The following is an 18,036-nucleotide window of genomic DNA, read 5'->3' on the forward strand; positions in this document are numbered from 1 at the left end:
TTGTTAATAATAAGAGCAATAGGTTAAAGAAGAGATTCCCCACAGTCTTTACGTGATGTATTTGTTCTCACATTTTTAGCTGCCCAGTATACTGAAGGGACACCACTCATTCCTATTAGTAATATTGACCCATCACAGCAGGGGCTGGGGGCTGAGGGACAGTTCCTTCTCAGGTAAGCTTTTGAAATAACCCTACTCCTCTTGAGAATGAAGATAGTGTTTTAATTTTACTTAAAATACAAATAAGTCTTATACTTGCATTAAATTATCTTTCATTATAAATGAACTTCCTCTCTCAGAAGTCATCGTTTTGTAAAGAAATGAGTCAATTCAAACCTTAAAGAATTTCCCTAAAGCTAGATAATCCAACCCATCAGAGCAGTTGAAAACGACACACTGTTTGGCCACTGCTTTTGCTAAATCTTTGGTAGTTTCAGTCTTTCCTGTGCCAGCTGGCCCTTCAGGTGCTCCTCCAAGGTGCAGGTGAAGAGCTCCAAACAAGGTCCTGAAATAGAAGCAATAAGCAATCTTTGTAGAATAATGTTATTCTTAAATATCTATTATGAACAGAGGAAAAGTTTAAACTGACAGCCAAATTTTCTCCTTCCTCTTAAATAATTTCTTCCTTCCCATGAATCTCGGAAAATCTTTGTGCATTACTTTATCTGTTATCATATTTAATTTGTGAATAGCTGATTATATATGACAAAGTCAGAACAAACACACTTTTGAAATTCAATGCTGACTCTGGTCAATATGGAGAATTTAGCTGAGGCTGTAAACCATCCAATGCCCCTAATTACAAGAATTTGGAAATGCTACATAGAAAAAGATACTAACTTTGGAAATACATAGCCATTTTTGAAAGAACGGAAAGGAAATCACCAAAGAAGAGGAAATGCAATGCTGTCAGTAATTAGGTGCTTAAACTATAGAGGTGCATATTGTTTTGGGATCTGCATACAAACACAAGTGTATTTACTACCACTCGGAATAGAAAAATTCTTAGAACTGAGCGAGGTGAAGAGCTGAAATAGATTTACCTATATAAACTTAGAAGCCTTGAAAAACTGACTTCTCTCTAAAGAGGAAGTAAAGTTATTTTAGCAGCCTACTCAAAAAAGACAAAGAATCAACTACAGAGGAGTTAGGAAGCTTATACTTCATGTAGCACCCAATCAAAAGCCTACATCATTCATAGGGGTATGGTCCCAATATCCATTATTCATGGGCATGTGAACCCAAACTAAGAAATTAACGTTGAAATTTTGTTCTGGACCAAAGAAAACCCTAGAGCCCTTTTCAGAGGTAAATGTGAAACTGCTCCCCATGGACACCTCCACAGCTGAGGAAATGTAAGACTGCATGGGGAAATGACCCTTACTAAAAAAGGAGCTCACGATTAAAACTAGAGAGAGAGGGATCTGAGTTAAGAGTCAGACTTGCAGTGGCAGATGGACAAAGGTGTGGGAGGATTACTGCATACATGGTACTCTTTGGCATCCTGGTGGTTTATTCAATTAGATTTTAATAAAAAGCAATAGACATAAGAAAATTGTGAGGGGAAAAAAGCCAATTTCATAAAAGAGGCAACGTGAACTCTAGCAATAAAAAATATAGTCATTGAACTTTTTTTTAGATGTTTATATTTGAGAGAGAGAGAGAGGGAGAGAGAGAAAGCACGAGCATGAACAGAGGAGGAGCAGAGAGAGAGAGAGGCAGACACAGAATGTGAAGCAGGCTCCAGGCTCTGAGCTGTCAGCACAGAACCCAGCCAGCATGGTTCCCGAACTCACAAACTGTGAGATCATGACCTAAGTCCAAGTCAGACGCTTAACAGACTTAGCCACCCAGGCACCTCTAATGACTGAACTTTTTAAAAAGTTAACAGATTAAATAGAGTAACCATGGAAAAAACAGAATTCTGCACTAGGAGGTATATGAGGAAATCACCCAGGAAGATTCTGAGATAGAATATAAAAAAAGTTGAGAGACCATAGAAGAAGGAAGAGACTGCAGAGAAGTCAAAATTTAAAAAGCAATGGCTGAGAATTTGCCAGAATTGAAGAAAGATATGAAAAGTCACAAGTGGGATAAATGAAAACTTACCCACATCTAGTAACATTACAGTGAACATCAACAAAATCTTAAAAACTACAATAGAAAGAATTTACCTACAAAGGAATCATAATTACAGTAACACACTACTAAGTAGTAGCAATGAATGCCAGGAGAATAATAACTTTGGAGAGCTGAGGGGAAATTATGATTCACTTATGGTTCTATACCTAACTAACCTGTCATCTAATAATTGAGTGAAGACCAGATTTTTTTTAGACAAAGATTGATAGAGCTTATTATTTGCAGAACCTCGCTGAAATAATTACTAAGAGATGTTGCCTAGTAAGAAGAAAAATTAAACCAGAAAGAAGGCAAAGGAAGAAGCAATAGGGAGTAAAGACAATGATAAAATTTTTGATAAACATATATAAACATTAGCTGTAAAGTATAAAAAAGTCTAACAATATACAAATAGAGCTCTTTCTGTCTTGGAATGTTTATTAAAAACCCAAGCTGAGAGCAATGTATGCCATCTTATCTTACAGAAAGTAAAATTGGTCACCTAGCACCAGGGCATGTAGAGATTGGCTAGGAAGCTTGTAAATGACGGGTCAAGAGTAAGATTTCTTTGGAAAGAGCTGCCATTATGTTGTCTATTTCCCATTCCTCTGTAGAGAAGAAGAGCAGCACCTACCCCTCTCCCAAGCTACCTGAGGAGATTTAGAGAACTATTCGAAAAGCTTGACACACTGACCCCTGGAATTTGTAAAATACAGGAACTGGGAATTCAATCACAACTTAAAAAATTTAGCACCAAGAGAATGCCTGTAGCTGCTTCTGATGGCAGAATCAGGGAAAACTGTAACAGTGAGAGAGATGTACTCATATAACTGGCAAAATAAATGTATGTTTATCATCTGACCAGATCCAGATCCCACGGGAAGGGAGGGAGATTTGAGTCACATTGAATGGGACTCTGTGCAGAAGACCCACTTAGAATCAGAAAAAATCCCAAGGTGAATGTCAGTGCGTGGTTGACCTCAGACAGAGGCTGAAGCAAAAGTCACCAGCAGCCAGCCAGAGAAGGCATTTTACACAGGTAACTAGGGGATGGGGGAAGTTCCAGAAAACCCACATAAGTATCCCATGGGAGATCTGGCGTATCTAGGCTTGCGTCCCCACTGAGGGCACCAAACAGCCAAGAGATAGTTGTCACACAAGACACTTGTCACATGTAAACCCACCTCTCCCTTTCCTTCTCCCCTTCTCCATTAACCTTCAACATTGGAGGAGCCACAGGTGAGCTATTGAGGGACAGATGGCTAAGGACAGGGATAAAACTGACAAAAGACTGAACACATTTGCCTCTCCAAATGCAGGCTTTGTGTCTGAGTCAAGCTCAAGCTGGGAGAGAAGGGGAGTTTTAAATTGGATGAAAGAGGGGCACCTGGGTGGCTCAGTTGCTTGAACGTCCAACTTTTGCTCAGGTCATGATCTCATGGTTCATGAGTTCGAGCCCCACGGTCAGGCTCTGTGCTGACAGCTCAGAGCCTGGATCCTGCTTTAGATCCTCTGTCTCCTTCTCTCTCTCTCTGCACCTCCCCTGCTTGCACTCTGTCTCTCTTTCTCAAAAATAAACAAACATTAAAAAGATTTTTTAATTGGATGGAAGATGCTAACTTTGATATTATACCTATATGAACTGTTAATATCTGAAAAAAAATAACACTTTTCATTTTTGACAATAATTTGGAATACAGGAGATGGGAGCTTGGATTAAAGCTGTTAAAGCCTTTTTATTATTCAGAAACCTGATAGAAAAAGTATAAACATAAATACCTATATGCTATCTAATGGAGATACCCAACCAGGCATGTATGTAGCACAAGTTTACAGGAGAGACCTTGGCTGGAGGTATAGATTTGTGGATCTTCAGAATGTAGGCTATTAAAGCCTGAAAGTGAATAAGAACATTTGGGAAACCATGAGTCATGGTACAAAACACTGCACGAAAACAGAAATCTATAAAATTCTGCGTTTCTGGGGAAGCAACAGTTTGCCTTAAATGATCCAAAACAAAGAGAAAGTTTCAAGGAAAGAAGAAACGAATAGTGTAAAAAAAACAGCAGCAAAATCTGGCAATATTTAGCTCCAGAGCTGAGAGGAAAAAGCCAGCAGAGAACGAGAAACTGAAAATCAAGTTGAGAGGAGTATTAAGAGTCTAGGAAAAGATAACATAAAATACATTTGCTGAGTCAAAGATAATTCTTTTAAAGATTTAGTGGTCTAGGGGTGAGTGAAATTTATGTCCAATAGACCCTTAAGTTAGCAAGTTTACCTGTAACATCGATCAGTGAGCGGAGTAATAACCAGTCTAGGGGAATTACCCAGATACTCGTATCCATATCGTAAGCCAGCATTGATCATCTTTGTTTCTAAATGATTTTCCTAGGATAAATCAGAGAAAATGAAGATAACTTAAATAACAAAATTTTAAATTTTTTTTTTCAACGTTTATTTATTTTTGGGACAGAGAGAGACAGAGCATGAACGGGGGAGGGGCAGAGAGAGAGGGAGACACAGAATCGGAAACAGGCTCCAGGCTCTGAGCCATCAGTCCAGAGCCTGATGCGGGGCTCGAACCCACGGACCGCGAGATCATGACCTGGCTGAAGTCGGACGCTTAACCGACTGCGCCACCCAGGCGCCCCAACAAAATTTTAAATAATATGAAATTTCCAACTCTTTAAAACAATTGTCATGTTATAAACAAACTCCCTAAAATTCACTTTTCAAGTCTCTTCAGCAAGTGGTGCTGGGAAAACTGGGCAGCAGCAGGCAGAAAAATGATCCTGGACCACTTTCTTACACCATACACACACAAAAAAACTCCAAAATGGATGAAAGACCTCAATGTAAGACAGGAAGCCATCCAAACCCTCGAGGAGAAAGCAGGCAAAAAACTCTTTGATCTTGGCCGCAGCAACTTCTTATTCAACACATCTCCGGAGGCCAGGGAAACAAAAGCAAAAATGAACTATTGGGACCTCATCAAAATAAAAAACTCTGCACAGCAAAGGAAACAATCAGCAAAACTAAAAGGCAACCAATGGAATGGGAGAAGATATTTATTTACACACGACATATCAGATAAAGGGTTAGTGTCCAAAATCTATAAAGAACTTATCAAACTCAACACCCAAAAAACAAATAATCCAGTGAAGAAATGGGCAAAAGACATGAACAGACACGTCTTCAAAGAAGACATCCAGATGGCCAACTGACACATGAAAAACTGCTCAACATCACTCATCATCAGGGAAATACAAATCAAAACCAGAATAAGATACCACCTTACACCTGTCAGAATGGTTAACATTAACAACTCAGGCAACAACAGATGTTGGCAAGGGTGCAGAGAAAGGATCTCTCTTGCACTGCTGGTAAGAATGCAAACTGGTGCAGCCACTCAAGAAAACAGTACGGAGTTTCCTCAAAAAATTAAAAATAAAACTACCCCACAACCCAGCAATTACACTACCGGTATTTATCCAAGGGATACAGGTATGTTGTTTCGAAGGGGCACATGCACCCCATGTTTACAGCAGCACTGTCAACAGTAGCCAAAGTATGGAAAGAGCCCCAACGTCCATCAAAGGATGAATGGATAAAGAAGATATGGTATATGTATACACAATAGAGTATTACTTGGCAACCAAAAAGAATGAAATCTTGCCATTTGTAACTACATGGATGAACTAGAGGGTATTATGCTAAGCAAAATTAGTCAGAGAAAGACAAATATCATATGACTTCACTCATATGAGGAATTTAAGACACAAAACAAATGACCATAATGGAAGGGAAGCAAAAATAATATAAAACAGGGTGGGGGACAAAACATAAGAGACTCTTAAATATGGAGAACAAACAGAGGGTTACTGGAGAGGTTGTGGGGGTGGGGGTGAGCGAAATGGGTAAGGGGCATTAAGGAATCTACTCCTGAAATCTTTGTTGCACTAAATGCTAACTAACTTGGATAAATTAAAAAAATAAAGTATAAATAAATAAATAAATAAATAAATAAATAAATAAGTAAAATTCACTTTTCAGAAATCATTAAATTCAAAGAACTAAATATCTGATTTTCTTAGATAAGTAACTGAAGCCACTGGCTTCCATTTTTTCCGTAGATATCTATGAAAAACATATTTGTTCCTTATTTTTCCTACATATTCTTTTCTTTTTACTTGCCAAGGCTTTTTAAAATTAAGGTATAGTTGACATACAATATTGGTTTCGAGTATAAACATAATTACTCAGTATTTGTGTTTACTGCAAAATAATCACAGTAAGTCCAGTTAAGATCTATCATCATACATAAGTACAATTTTCTTATAAGGAGAATTTTAAGATTTAGTAATTTTTAAATACGTAGTACAGTACTGTTAACTATAGTAAAATATCTGTATTATAACCCCATGGCTTATTTATAACTAGAAGTTTGCACTTTTTGACTCCTTTCACCCATTTCTCCCACTTCCCCATCCCCAGCCTCTGGCAACCACTAATCTGCTCACCAATCTATGAGTTTAGTTTTAGACTGCACATTTAAGTGAGACCGTATTGTACGTCTTTGTCTGACCTATTTCACTTAGCATAATGTCCTCAAGGTCAATCCATATTGTTACAAATGGCAAGGTATCATTTTTTTGGCTGAATAACATTCCCCTGTACATATATATCATGTCTTCTTTACTGGTATGTCAATGGACATTCAGGTTTGTTTCTATATCTTAGTTATTGTAAATAATGCTTCAATAAACATGGGGGTTCATGTATCTTTTCTAGTGTTTTTGTTTTCTTCAGATAATACCCAGAAGTGAAATTGTTGGATCATGTCATATTCTATTTTTTATTTTTTGAGGAACCTCTATACTGTTTTCCATAGTGGCTGCACCAATCTACATTCCCACCAACAGCGTACAACAGTTCCTTTTTTTTTCACACCCTTGCCAGCAATTGTTATCTTTTGTCTGTTATCTTTTGTCTTTTTTTAAGGTCTATTTATTTAGAGAGAGTGTGTGTATAGGAGTAGGGGAGGTGCAGAGAGAGATTCCCAAGCAGGTTCTGCACTGTCCAAAGTGGGGGCCAATCTCAGGAACTGAACCTTGAGATACTAACCTGAGCAGAAATCAAGAGTCACACTTGACTGAGCCACCCAGACGTCCCTCTTTTGCCTTTTTTGTTAATAGCCATTTTGTTAGGTGTGAGAGGATATTTCATTGCGGTTTTGATTTGCATTTTACTGATGATTAATGATGTCGACCATCTTCTCATGAACCTGTTAGGTATATGTACATCTTTGGAAAAATGTCTATTCATATCCTTTGACCATTTTCAAATTATATAGTTTGTGTTTTTGCTATTGAATTAATTGTAGGAGTCCTTTACATATTTTAGATGTTAACCCCTTATCAGATATGATTTGCAAGTATTTTCTCCCACTAAGTAAGGTGCTTTTACATTTTGGTGATGGTTTCCTCTGCTGTATAGCACGTTTCAGTTTGATGTAGCCCCACTTGTTTATTTTTGCTTTTGCTGCCTTTTTCTCGCCAAAAAAATCATTGCCAAGACTGATTTAAAGGGCTTACCATCTATGTTTTCTTCTATGAATTTTTTATTTCAGGTCTTACATTCACGTCTTTAATCCATTTTGAGTTAATTATTGTGTATGGTATAAGACAGTGGTCCAGCTTCATTATTTCCTATATGGTCATTCAGTCTTCCCAACACTATTTATTGAATAGACTGTCCTTTCTCCACTGCATATTCTTGGCTTTTTGTCATAAATTATTTGGTCATAGATGTTTGGGTGTATTTCTGGGCTCCCTATTCTGTTCCGTTGATTCATATGTCTGTTTTTATGGCAATACCATTCTGATCTGATTACTACAGCTTTGCAATATAGTTTGAAAACAAGGAGCAGGATGCCTCCAGCTTTGTTCTTTTTCAAGATTGCTTTGTGTCTTTTGTGGCTGCATACAAATTTTAAGACTGTGTATTTCTGTGAAAAATGCCATTGAAATTTTGATAGGGATTACATTGAATCTGTAGATTGCTTTGGGTATTAGGAATACTTTAACAATATTAATTTTCCAATCCACAAAGTATCTTTCCATTCATTTGTGTCTTCAATTTCCTTCATCAATGTCTTAGAGTTTTCAGCATGCAAATCTTTTACCTCATTGTTTGAATTTATTTTTATATATTTTATTCTTTTTTGATGCAACTATAAATAGGATTGTTTTTTTAATTTCTCTGGTAATTGATTCTCCTATATTTATAATCAATTGTGCAATTCATCTTCACTATTGAATATTCTCATTATCATCATTTTATGAGTAAGAAAGCTGATGCTTCTAGAGAGTAAGTAACTTGCCCAAGTCCTACATCTGGTGAGGGAAGGATCTGGCATTCATTCATTCATTCATTCATTCATTCATTCATTCACTTATTAATTGAAGAGAGAGAAAGTAGGAGGGGCAGAGAGATGAGGAGAGAGAGAGAATCTCAAGCAAGCTCTATCCTCAGCAGGGAGCCCCACACAGAGCTTAATCCCATGACCATGAGATCATGACCTGAGCCAAAATCAAGAGTCAGATGCTTAACCAACTGAGCCACCCAGGCACCCTAGGATCTGGCATTTGAAATGATTCCACACTGAGCTCCTACCCACTACTTCTCCTATGGTTTTCCCGGGTTCTTATTCTTGTATCTTTTCTCCTCCCACTCCGTACCTACAAGCCTTTCACAAAAGTGAATCTGCTAAGAACTTTTGAGTCTGTATCTCCAGACATCCTCAGCTCCTTCTTCCCACTCTCAACAAGTTTAACTTTGTCCACTGTACTAACTGTCCCTATTCCTCCTGCATTCTCAGCTGTGCTGCCATGACCACCCACCTGGGTATCCTGATAAGAGCCTTCCTTCCAGATGTTTCTGGAGCCTTCTACTGACCAACAAGAGCAAACTTTAATGATGAAATCAAAATAAAAGTCTGAGTTTTTACATTGTTTAGATGTGTCAAAAATCTGAAATTACAATTTTAAACTGTCTAGTTTGGACATTTTACAGATTCTGTGAGCATAATGGCTTATTTAAAATGAGTGATTTTTATAATTACTCAATTTGTGAGCATCCATATATGTATATATATATATATACTGTATTTATATGTAACTATAAATTTGGGTATAGAGTTAGGTATAGATAAAGATATAATTTTTTGTTTGGATGATATATAGTTCCGCCTCCCTTAACCTTCAGCCTGGAGAATGCTTCTTTGGGTAGAGTCAGCCATCAACAAAAAATCTTTTTCTTTTAATGTTTATTTTTTATTTTTGAGAGAGACACAGAGCATGAGCGGGGGAGGGGCAGAGAAAGAGGGAGACACAGAATCTGAAGCAGGCTCCAGGCTCTGAGCTGTCAACACAGAGCCCAACGCAGGGCTCGAACTTACGAACCGAGAGATTATGACATGCGTCGAAGGCAGAGGCTCAACCGACTGAGCCACCCGGGCGCCTCAACAAAAAATCTTCTACTACTATTTCCCATATGAGCAAGCAAGCACAAATTAAAAAGCTATGAGCTGAAATTGCTGTGTAATAACATTCAGTGATTTCACTTACTTGCCAATAGTACCTAAGTTGACTTAACCACTCGAAGTCACTGTCATCGCTAACTTGTTTTTTAACAAGTGATGTGAGGACATCTCTAGCATGGACATCCAGCACCACAAGAGCTCCCAGAGTAACACGATTCTGCTTGGACAATTTGCCACGGACCAAAGTGACAATGTCATCAATTTGCATGTTACATTTTTCCAAGTACTGCTCAAGAGCCTGAAAGAAAAGAAGATATAATTAACGTGATCAGAATTTTTCTGAACAAAACCATTTCAAGCTAGCATATATACAGAGTGTTTGCCACATTTTCCCCCATTTAAATATAATCAATTGACACCATTTAAACTTGTTCTCATTCTTTGACACCATTTAAAAATAATCAATTCTTCTTGTTACAAAAGTATTAGGTGAATGAGGCCAACCTGGCCAGATAGAGAAGAATATGTGGTTTGTGTCTACTCAACATCCTTTCCACTCCTATCTCCACTCCTTCTGTATGCTCTGTGGTTCTGGTGAGCTGTCCATCACCTTGCCCTATCCCAACGGCGGCAAGGAGAGGGATGTGTGACCCAGCCAGGGCCAATCAGAGTTCTTCCCAGGAAATGCTACACACAGAGAAAAAAGTGATTTTCTTTAGGTTTGGGGGACTCTGAGTATGCCAATCTGAAGCTACTGCAAGCCTTCATCCACTTGGCGGAACAAGCCTGCCAGAGACCAGCAGAGAGGAAAGGCAAAGGAGGAGAGATACTGCAGTAGCAATGATGCTCTGAGACCCCAATTCCGACCGCTCTTCCTTGAATCCCAAAGTCCTTTTAGTCCTGTTGTGTAAGCTTTCTGAGCTGGACGTGTGCTACTTGAAAAGTAAAGATCTTAATAAACAAAACATCTCCCATTTTAGTTTATGGTGAGCAATGCCAGTTCTGAGTACCAGGCTCTCTTTTGGTGGGTAAATCTAATTAGTAAGTTAAAAAAGAGAAGAGGGTTTATGATGAAGATCAAATTAGAATCAGTGCAAACCGCTACGCTTAAGGGAGTGTCAACACGCTCCAGAAGGCTGGTGTGCTTTCTTTCTCCACTCTAATAATATTTAATGAACATTGGGCACCAACCAGTGTATTTCATTCCTTCAGGACCAGGTAAGTGGTAGTGATGTAACTAAAAATGAGCATTTTCTGGAGAGGATGTGGAGAAACGGGAACCCTCTTGCACTGTTGGTGGGAATGCAAATTGGTGCAGCCGCTCTGGAAAGCAGTGTGGAGGTTCCTCAGAAAATTAAAAATAGACCTACCCTATGACCCAGCAATAGCACTGCTAGGAATTTATCCAAGGGATACAGGAGTACTGATGCATAGGGGCACTTGTACCCCAATATTTATAGCAGCACTCTCAACAATAGCCAAATTATGGAAAGAGCCTAAATGTCCATCAACTGATGAATGGATAAAGAAATTGTGGTTTATATACACAATGGAATACTACGTGGCAATGAGAAAAAATGAAATATGGCCTTTTGTAGCAACGTGGATGGAACTGGAGAGTGTGATGCTAAGTGAAATAAGCCATACAGAGAAAGACAGATACCATATGGTTTCACTCTTATGTGGATCCTGAGAAACTTAACAGAAACCCATGGGGGAGGGGAAGGAAAAAAAAAAAAAGAGGTTAGAGTGGGAGAGAGCCAAAGCATAAGAGACTGTTAAAAACTGAGAACAAACTGAGGGTTGATGGGGGGTGGGAGGGAGGGGAGGGTGGGTGATGGGTATTGAGGAGGCCACCTTTTGGGATGAGCACTGGGTGTTGTATGGAAACCAATTTGACAATAAATTTCATATATTAAAAAAAATGAGCATTTTCAAGAATGAGAACAAGTTTAAAGGGCACACTGTTTCTCTGAGGGGCACTTTTCTTCCTTGAAACATTTCATCTTTATTTTCAAGGAGGTCAGTCTTTCAAAGGTTTGAAGTGCTTAAATACTATTGCCTTCATATTATTTACATGATCAATTGCTATTAATTCTCTTCATAAGCAGTGAAAGATAAACTTCTGTCCGAGCCATTTTTATTTATTTATTTTTTTTTTTAATTTTTTTTTTCAACGTTTATTTATTTTTGGGACAGAGAGAGACAGAGCATGAACGGGGGAGGGGCAGAGAGAGAGGGAGACACAGTATCGGAAACAGGCTCCAGGCTCTGAGCCATCAGCTCCGAGCCCAACACGGGGCTCGAACTCACGGACCGCGAGATCGTGACCTGGCTGAAGTCGGACGCTTAACCGACTGCGCCACCCAGGTGCCCCTGTCCGAGCCATTTTTAAATGGCCATAAGTGTTGGGGCACGTGGGTGGCTCAGTCAGTTGGGCGACCGACTTCACCTCGGGTCATGATCTCATGGTTCGTGGGTTCGAGTCCCGCATCAGGCTTCGTGCTGGCAGCTCAGAGCCTGGAGCCTGCTTTCGATTCCGGGTCTCCCTCTCTCTGCACCTCCCCTGCTCGTGCTCAGTCTCTCTCTGACTCTCAAAAACTAAATAAATGTTAAAAAAAATTTTTTTTTAATAAATAAAAATAAATAGCCATAAGTGTTTAAATTCTTGGAGACAACTAGTGAAAATATGTTAAGATGCCAGTGAGTGCATCTTAGTTTTCTCATCAGTAAAAGTGGGGGTCTCTGAGAGCCTTACCAGTTCTCACACTCTATAGTTCAACACAAAACATAAAATAAAAATTTCATCTTTCAATCTGACAGCACAAATTATATGTCCATAAGAATTTAGTACTACATACACTAGCAGAATGTATTTTCCTATACTAGGAAAACAGATCTGGAACTAAAATTTAACTTCAAACTGCAACAAACTGAGTTCTTTAGGAAAAAATTTATATGAATCAATGAGAATTCAGATTAGATAGAAAAAAAATCACGGTATCGATAGCATTTTTGTTACATTTTCTTCCTTGTAAACCATTCTGTATAGTGAGCTAATGAATCTAAAGGTAGCAACTATTTTACTCTGTCAAAATAAACCCTATCTGAAATCAAATATTTTTATCATAGCTAGATCCTTCTACATATGCAATGATACAGTGACTCAAAATCGCATCAGTATCTGCAATACCCCAAGCTCTGTGACAGCGGCGATTCTTTCATTCATTTTACAGCCCCTGTAATGCCTCACACAGACGAGTTGCAGAATCAACATTCACTGAATAAATTGAACAGGTCCTCTGGGAGTGTGACAGGATAACACAGGGCTATTATAACATCAAGCTCTAGACAACTTGGGATGTTTGCAGACAATGGAAGTGTCTAGTCTTCTATGAGGCTGCCAAGAGTCTCTAACTGTTCTACCAAAGTGATCAGTTTCAAATGTTTACCACACATTAATCAGGAGGAAAAATTATCAACACATATAATATTAAAATATATGCTAGCCTCCCATGATAGACCTACACGTTAAATTTTAAAAAATCAGTACTAATACTATAGAATACTAAATCATAGAGTACTATAATTACTTTTATAATTATAGAATACTAAAACATGTGCCAGCCCCTCATGATGCTACTATAGAACTTGAATGGACTGAACATGGATGAAATACAGACAGGGACGAGGTGCACAGATAGCAGATCACGGGCAGAAAGAAGCAGGGTAATCACAAGCAGATGAAAAAGAATTAATTTTTAAGGACACATATAAAGCCTAGTTTCATATCATGAAACTTAGCTATGAAAGCACCATAAAATGCAACAGACAAGGGCAGTCTGGCAAGCAACAATAACCGAGGTGTAACTTGTTAATCTTGCTAAGCTGCAGCTCTAGAGAACCTTGAGTCTATGAAGCTGAATCACTCTCAAGTAGCATAGGTTCTCATTCTGGCTTTCTCTGTGAATGGCTCCATATCTGTGCCATGTAACATAAGTAGGAAAAAAAGCTGAATCAACTGATAAATGAGTAAACAAGCAACTCAATTTCAGTGTCAGTGCATACTGCTGTAAATAAAACCAACAACAAACCCTATTTGCATCTGTATGCAATATGGTAATTATAGGCAGATCGTTTTGAGCAGATGACGCATTGAAATGGGAGTGACCTAAATGGCAAGTCCCTTTAGATTCAAAGTATGCTTGGGAGATAAGTAGAAACTGTAGTTTACACTTTAATGCTCCATATCAATTCCCACTTTTGCAGCCTGCTTGGAGTAAGATCAAAGAAAAATATGGATTTGGTAGAGGGGCAGAGGTTTGATAAACACCACATTGAAACTGAAGAAATTTGGAAGATGCCTACAAGTCTGTCTAATCTGCTCACATTTTGCAGACTAAGTCCCCACAGTGGCGAGTGATAAAGTTGGTATTGTGGTTTGGGGGCTGGCCAGCAGGCAAGGAGGGAGATCCAGGGGGCTACATGTTGCCCCAGCACGCTACATTGGTGATGGAAGAATCTCTCTGTGTGGGGAGGTTAATGAGTGGTGGCTTAAGAGAAAAAGAGAAAATGAATTCTCTAAGTCCACTGGGAGAGAAGAAGGAGAAGGAGGAGGAGAAGGAGGAGGAGGAGGAGGAGGAGGAGGAGGAGGAGGAGGAGGAGAAGGAGGAGGAGGAGGAGGAGGAGGAGGAGGAGGAGAAGGAGGAGGAGGAGGAGGAGGAGGAGGAGGAGGAGGAGGAGGAGAAGAAGAAGAAGAAGAAGAAGAAGAAGAAGAAGAAGAAGAAGAAGAAGAAGAAGAAGAAGAAGAAAGCACATGCGGCTAGAAACTGAGGCCCCAGAAGTAACTCCAAGGGCTTATGGTTGTTAGGGAAACCCCCCCTTCCCCAGGGTCTTGTGTTCTATGAAGACAGTTCTTCCAGAAAACCTTGACTTCCTACCCTATGCCCTCATCCCTTCCCACAGGAAATAAATAAGTGACCTGTTGCTAAGTTTGACAAAGCTAAGTATGTGTTACTCAGCTCCATCCTCTATGGGATCCACCTGCTTACAGAGAACATTAGTTTCTCAAACCTCAGCACTACCAGTGTTCAACGGTACATTAGAGTTAAAGACAATAATACCAAACTCCATGTCAAAAATATATTTGAGGGGCACCTGGATGGCTCAGTTGGTTAAGCGTCCAACTCTTGGTTTCAGTTAGGTCATGATCTCACAGTTTCGTGAGTTCGAGCCCCACATGTGGCTCTGCACTGCCGGCATGTAGCCTGCTTGGGATTCTTTCTTTCTCTCTCTCCTCCCTCCCATTCCCCCCACTCAACTGTCTCTGTCTCTCTCAAAATAAATAAACTTAATTTTATTTATATATATATATATATGTGTGTGTGTGTATGTACATATATATATATATATTTGAAATTATATATTTGTAATTTATATATACTTGAATTATATATTTGAAATTATATATATTTGATATATATATATGTGTGTGTGTATATATATATATATATATATATATATATATGTATATATATTTGAAATTCATGGTTCTAAACAAAAGATCCACAACTACTACATTGCAACTGGTCCATCAGTCAACTGAAAGTTGACCTGCTTGAAATCCTATAAATGTAGTTTCTGTTGTTAATTACTAACAGCAAATTAATATTATTATGCTAACATACCTAATAGAATACTTAAAAGTAAGCATTCAAAGTATCAATAATTACTGGGTGCCTGGGTGGCTTAGTCAGTCAAGTGTCTGACTCTTGACTTTGGCTCAGGTCATGATCTCACAGTTTGTGAGATTGAGCCCTGCCTCAGGCTCTGAGCTGTCAGCTTAGATTCTCTCTCACTCTCTCTCTGCCCCTCTCTTTCCCACTCTGTCTCAAAATAAATAAACTTTAGAAAAAAATCAATAATCATTATACAAAATCAATACATTAAGAATAAAAATGAAAATAGTAAAGTAAGCTAACCGATACCTTGTCTTCCTACTTCCTCTTTTACTCAAGGTATAAAAGAGGATTATGCTATTTTCCTCCTAATCTTTCTGAGTTTAGGAAGCTTAGTTCTATTACAATTCTATGTTTAAAGGTATAAAAATGTATCTAATAACAAGATTGAGGTTCAAGTACCCTTGACTTTTTGAGAGGATTGTCTTTATTTTGTTTTTTATAATTAGTATATTCCAGCAATAGTACCTGTTTAAAAAATGCTGAAAAACCTGGGGCAGGGCGGTAATGAAGCTTACCTCTTGTCCCTTTGAAATAGCTGTTTGTACTTCTGTTGTCCAGAAGGTTTGAGATACACAAAGCACTGTCTGTCCAGGCCACTCCCTCACCCAGTTAATTCGCATGTTTTGTGTATAGGCAGAAATTGCATCTTTAATTACCTAATTGGAAAAAAAATGCTAAAGATAGTTTCACAGTTTACTTAAACAAGCTATACAATGAGAACCTAAACTCCTAAACAGATTAACTTATACTATTTAACTTTTTACAACATCTTAGCCAATTATGAAGACTCAAAGCATGTAACTAGACTATTTAAATTCAAGTTTATTCATATACCTTTGAGCAAAAGCATACATTACACAGCATTTTATTTTGCTGATACATGATCAATTTGTGTGAACCCACATTATATCAAATATTCGTGAGACCAGTCGTAGCCAAAGATATCCTAGATACATTTGGGTTGAACAAGCCCAAGCAATTTTATTGAAAGATTTAAAGTTAAGTAATTCCAAATTCATAGACAATAATTTTCATTGAACTTGATCAGATCCCCACTCACCCAGGGGCACATGTATGTGTAGTAGCACTCTCAGGCAAACCACACCACTTCTCTAAAGTTCCTTCTGTGTTTCTGGATCTAACTTCCTCTCAATCTATAGTTAGATGCCCAAGGCAATGATGACAAGCAAGGGGGTATAACTGAATTATGGAGAGTTAAGAATCAGGAAAGTCAGAAAGTCTTATTTACATTCTTTGCAACATGATTTAGGTCTAATTCATGTACTTCTCCATATGTTTTCCGTGGATTGACATATCCAGTTTTTCTACCAGCCATCAGTGAGAAACAATCTAATCTTTTATATCTATCAACCTGAAATGGTCATGTTGTCTATGAGGTGATACCCACTTTAATGTTTGGTTTCAGAAAAGACAGTCAAAATTAGATTTTTCTGAGAAATATATAAGGATGTATGAACCTTTCTAGACTTCTAGTCTGGCTAGGGTATTTATGGAGCTGAACAGAGATAAAGGGCAGTGGTAGCTATTGATAGCAAAGAAAGTTTCTAAGGCCAGAAGGAGCCACAGAAAGGGCAGGTGAAAATGAGCAACTGAGAGACGGCAGAAACGTAGAAACTAGAAGGTACAGTACAGAAATGTCAAAAATGGAATAAATATGTGCTCTAGAAGGACAACATGGAGAGAACAAGAGGAAGACTTTAAAATCTAAATCACAATTGCTACATAGTTGGATGAGGAGAAACAATTACGAAAAGTTCTGCAATATTGGATGTAAAATATATCTATGTGTGCCAGATATATATACACATATATAAGTACATGCATATTTTGGAAGTAACATACACATGATAATCTAGTAACATAAGGGGTACAAGTGCCAAGAACATGACTTTTTTTATTATTGATAAGTGACCTAAAATTTACTTAATTTAAGCATGCAATGGTCTTGCTAGCATGGGACTACATACAGTAGAAACACACATCTCTATTGTACATCTCTATTTGTATTACTTTATATTGCATTCGATTGCGCATTTCAGAAACACAAACTTACACAAGAACATTTGGGGATGATGTTTTCCTTGCCACCCCATCTAAGTGCTCTGAAATGGCAACCAAAATACCTTCTCTAAGCACTCTGACAAACAAAATGAAAAGAATAGTTGTAACAGTATTGGATATGTCTAAAACAATGAGTTATCACTGTATACAACAATTACCAAACCATATAACCAAGCCTGGTAAATAGTGGTCAAAGTGGAATTCATTTACATTACTTACAGCTGCATAAATAAAATAAACCTTATTTGTCAATATGCACCAAGGCCTATGAAACCTTGTCTCTTTAAATTTTAATTTTCTTTTTCAACATTTATTCATTTTTTGAGAGACAGAGACAGAGAGACAGAGAGACAGACATAGAGAGAGAGAGAGAGAGAGAGAGAGAGAGAGCATAAGTGGGGGAGGGGCAGAAAGAGAGAGGGAGACACAGAATCTGAAGCAGGCTTCAGGCTTCCAGCTGTCAGCACAGAGCCTGACGCGGGGCTCAAACCCACAAACTGTGAGATCATGACCTGAGCCGAAGTTGGATGGTTAACGAACTGAGCCACT

The 18,036-nt window shown here is 38.3% G+C and overlaps 1 protein-coding gene across 5 annotated transcripts in view; it reads right to left on the reverse strand.

The window, feature by feature from the left end:
• DNAH7 (dynein axonemal heavy chain 7) overlaps nucleotides 1-18,036 on the reverse strand; it is a 277,543-nt gene that overhangs the window by 169,624 nt on the left and 89,883 nt on the right. For all 5 annotated transcript variants that reach the window (XM_045480573.1, XM_045480572.1, XM_045480576.1 and 2 more), the window contains 4 exons: nucleotides 15,921-16,061; nucleotides 9,750-9,962; nucleotides 4,400-4,509; nucleotides 337-505 (listed from right to left, as the gene is read on the reverse strand). In XM_045480573.1, the coding sequence (XP_045336529.1) occupies nucleotides 337-505; nucleotides 4,400-4,509; nucleotides 9,750-9,962; nucleotides 15,921-16,061 (633 nt within the window). The remainder of the gene's footprint in view (nucleotides 1-336; nucleotides 506-4,399; nucleotides 4,510-9,749; nucleotides 9,963-15,920; nucleotides 16,062-18,036) is intronic.

The sequence above is a fragment of the Leopardus geoffroyi genome, chromosome C1 (genome assembly GCF_018350155.1).
Source record: "Leopardus geoffroyi isolate Oge1 chromosome C1, O.geoffroyi_Oge1_pat1.0, whole genome shotgun sequence".
Lineage (NCBI taxonomy): Eukaryota > Metazoa > Chordata > Mammalia > Carnivora > Felidae > Leopardus > Leopardus geoffroyi.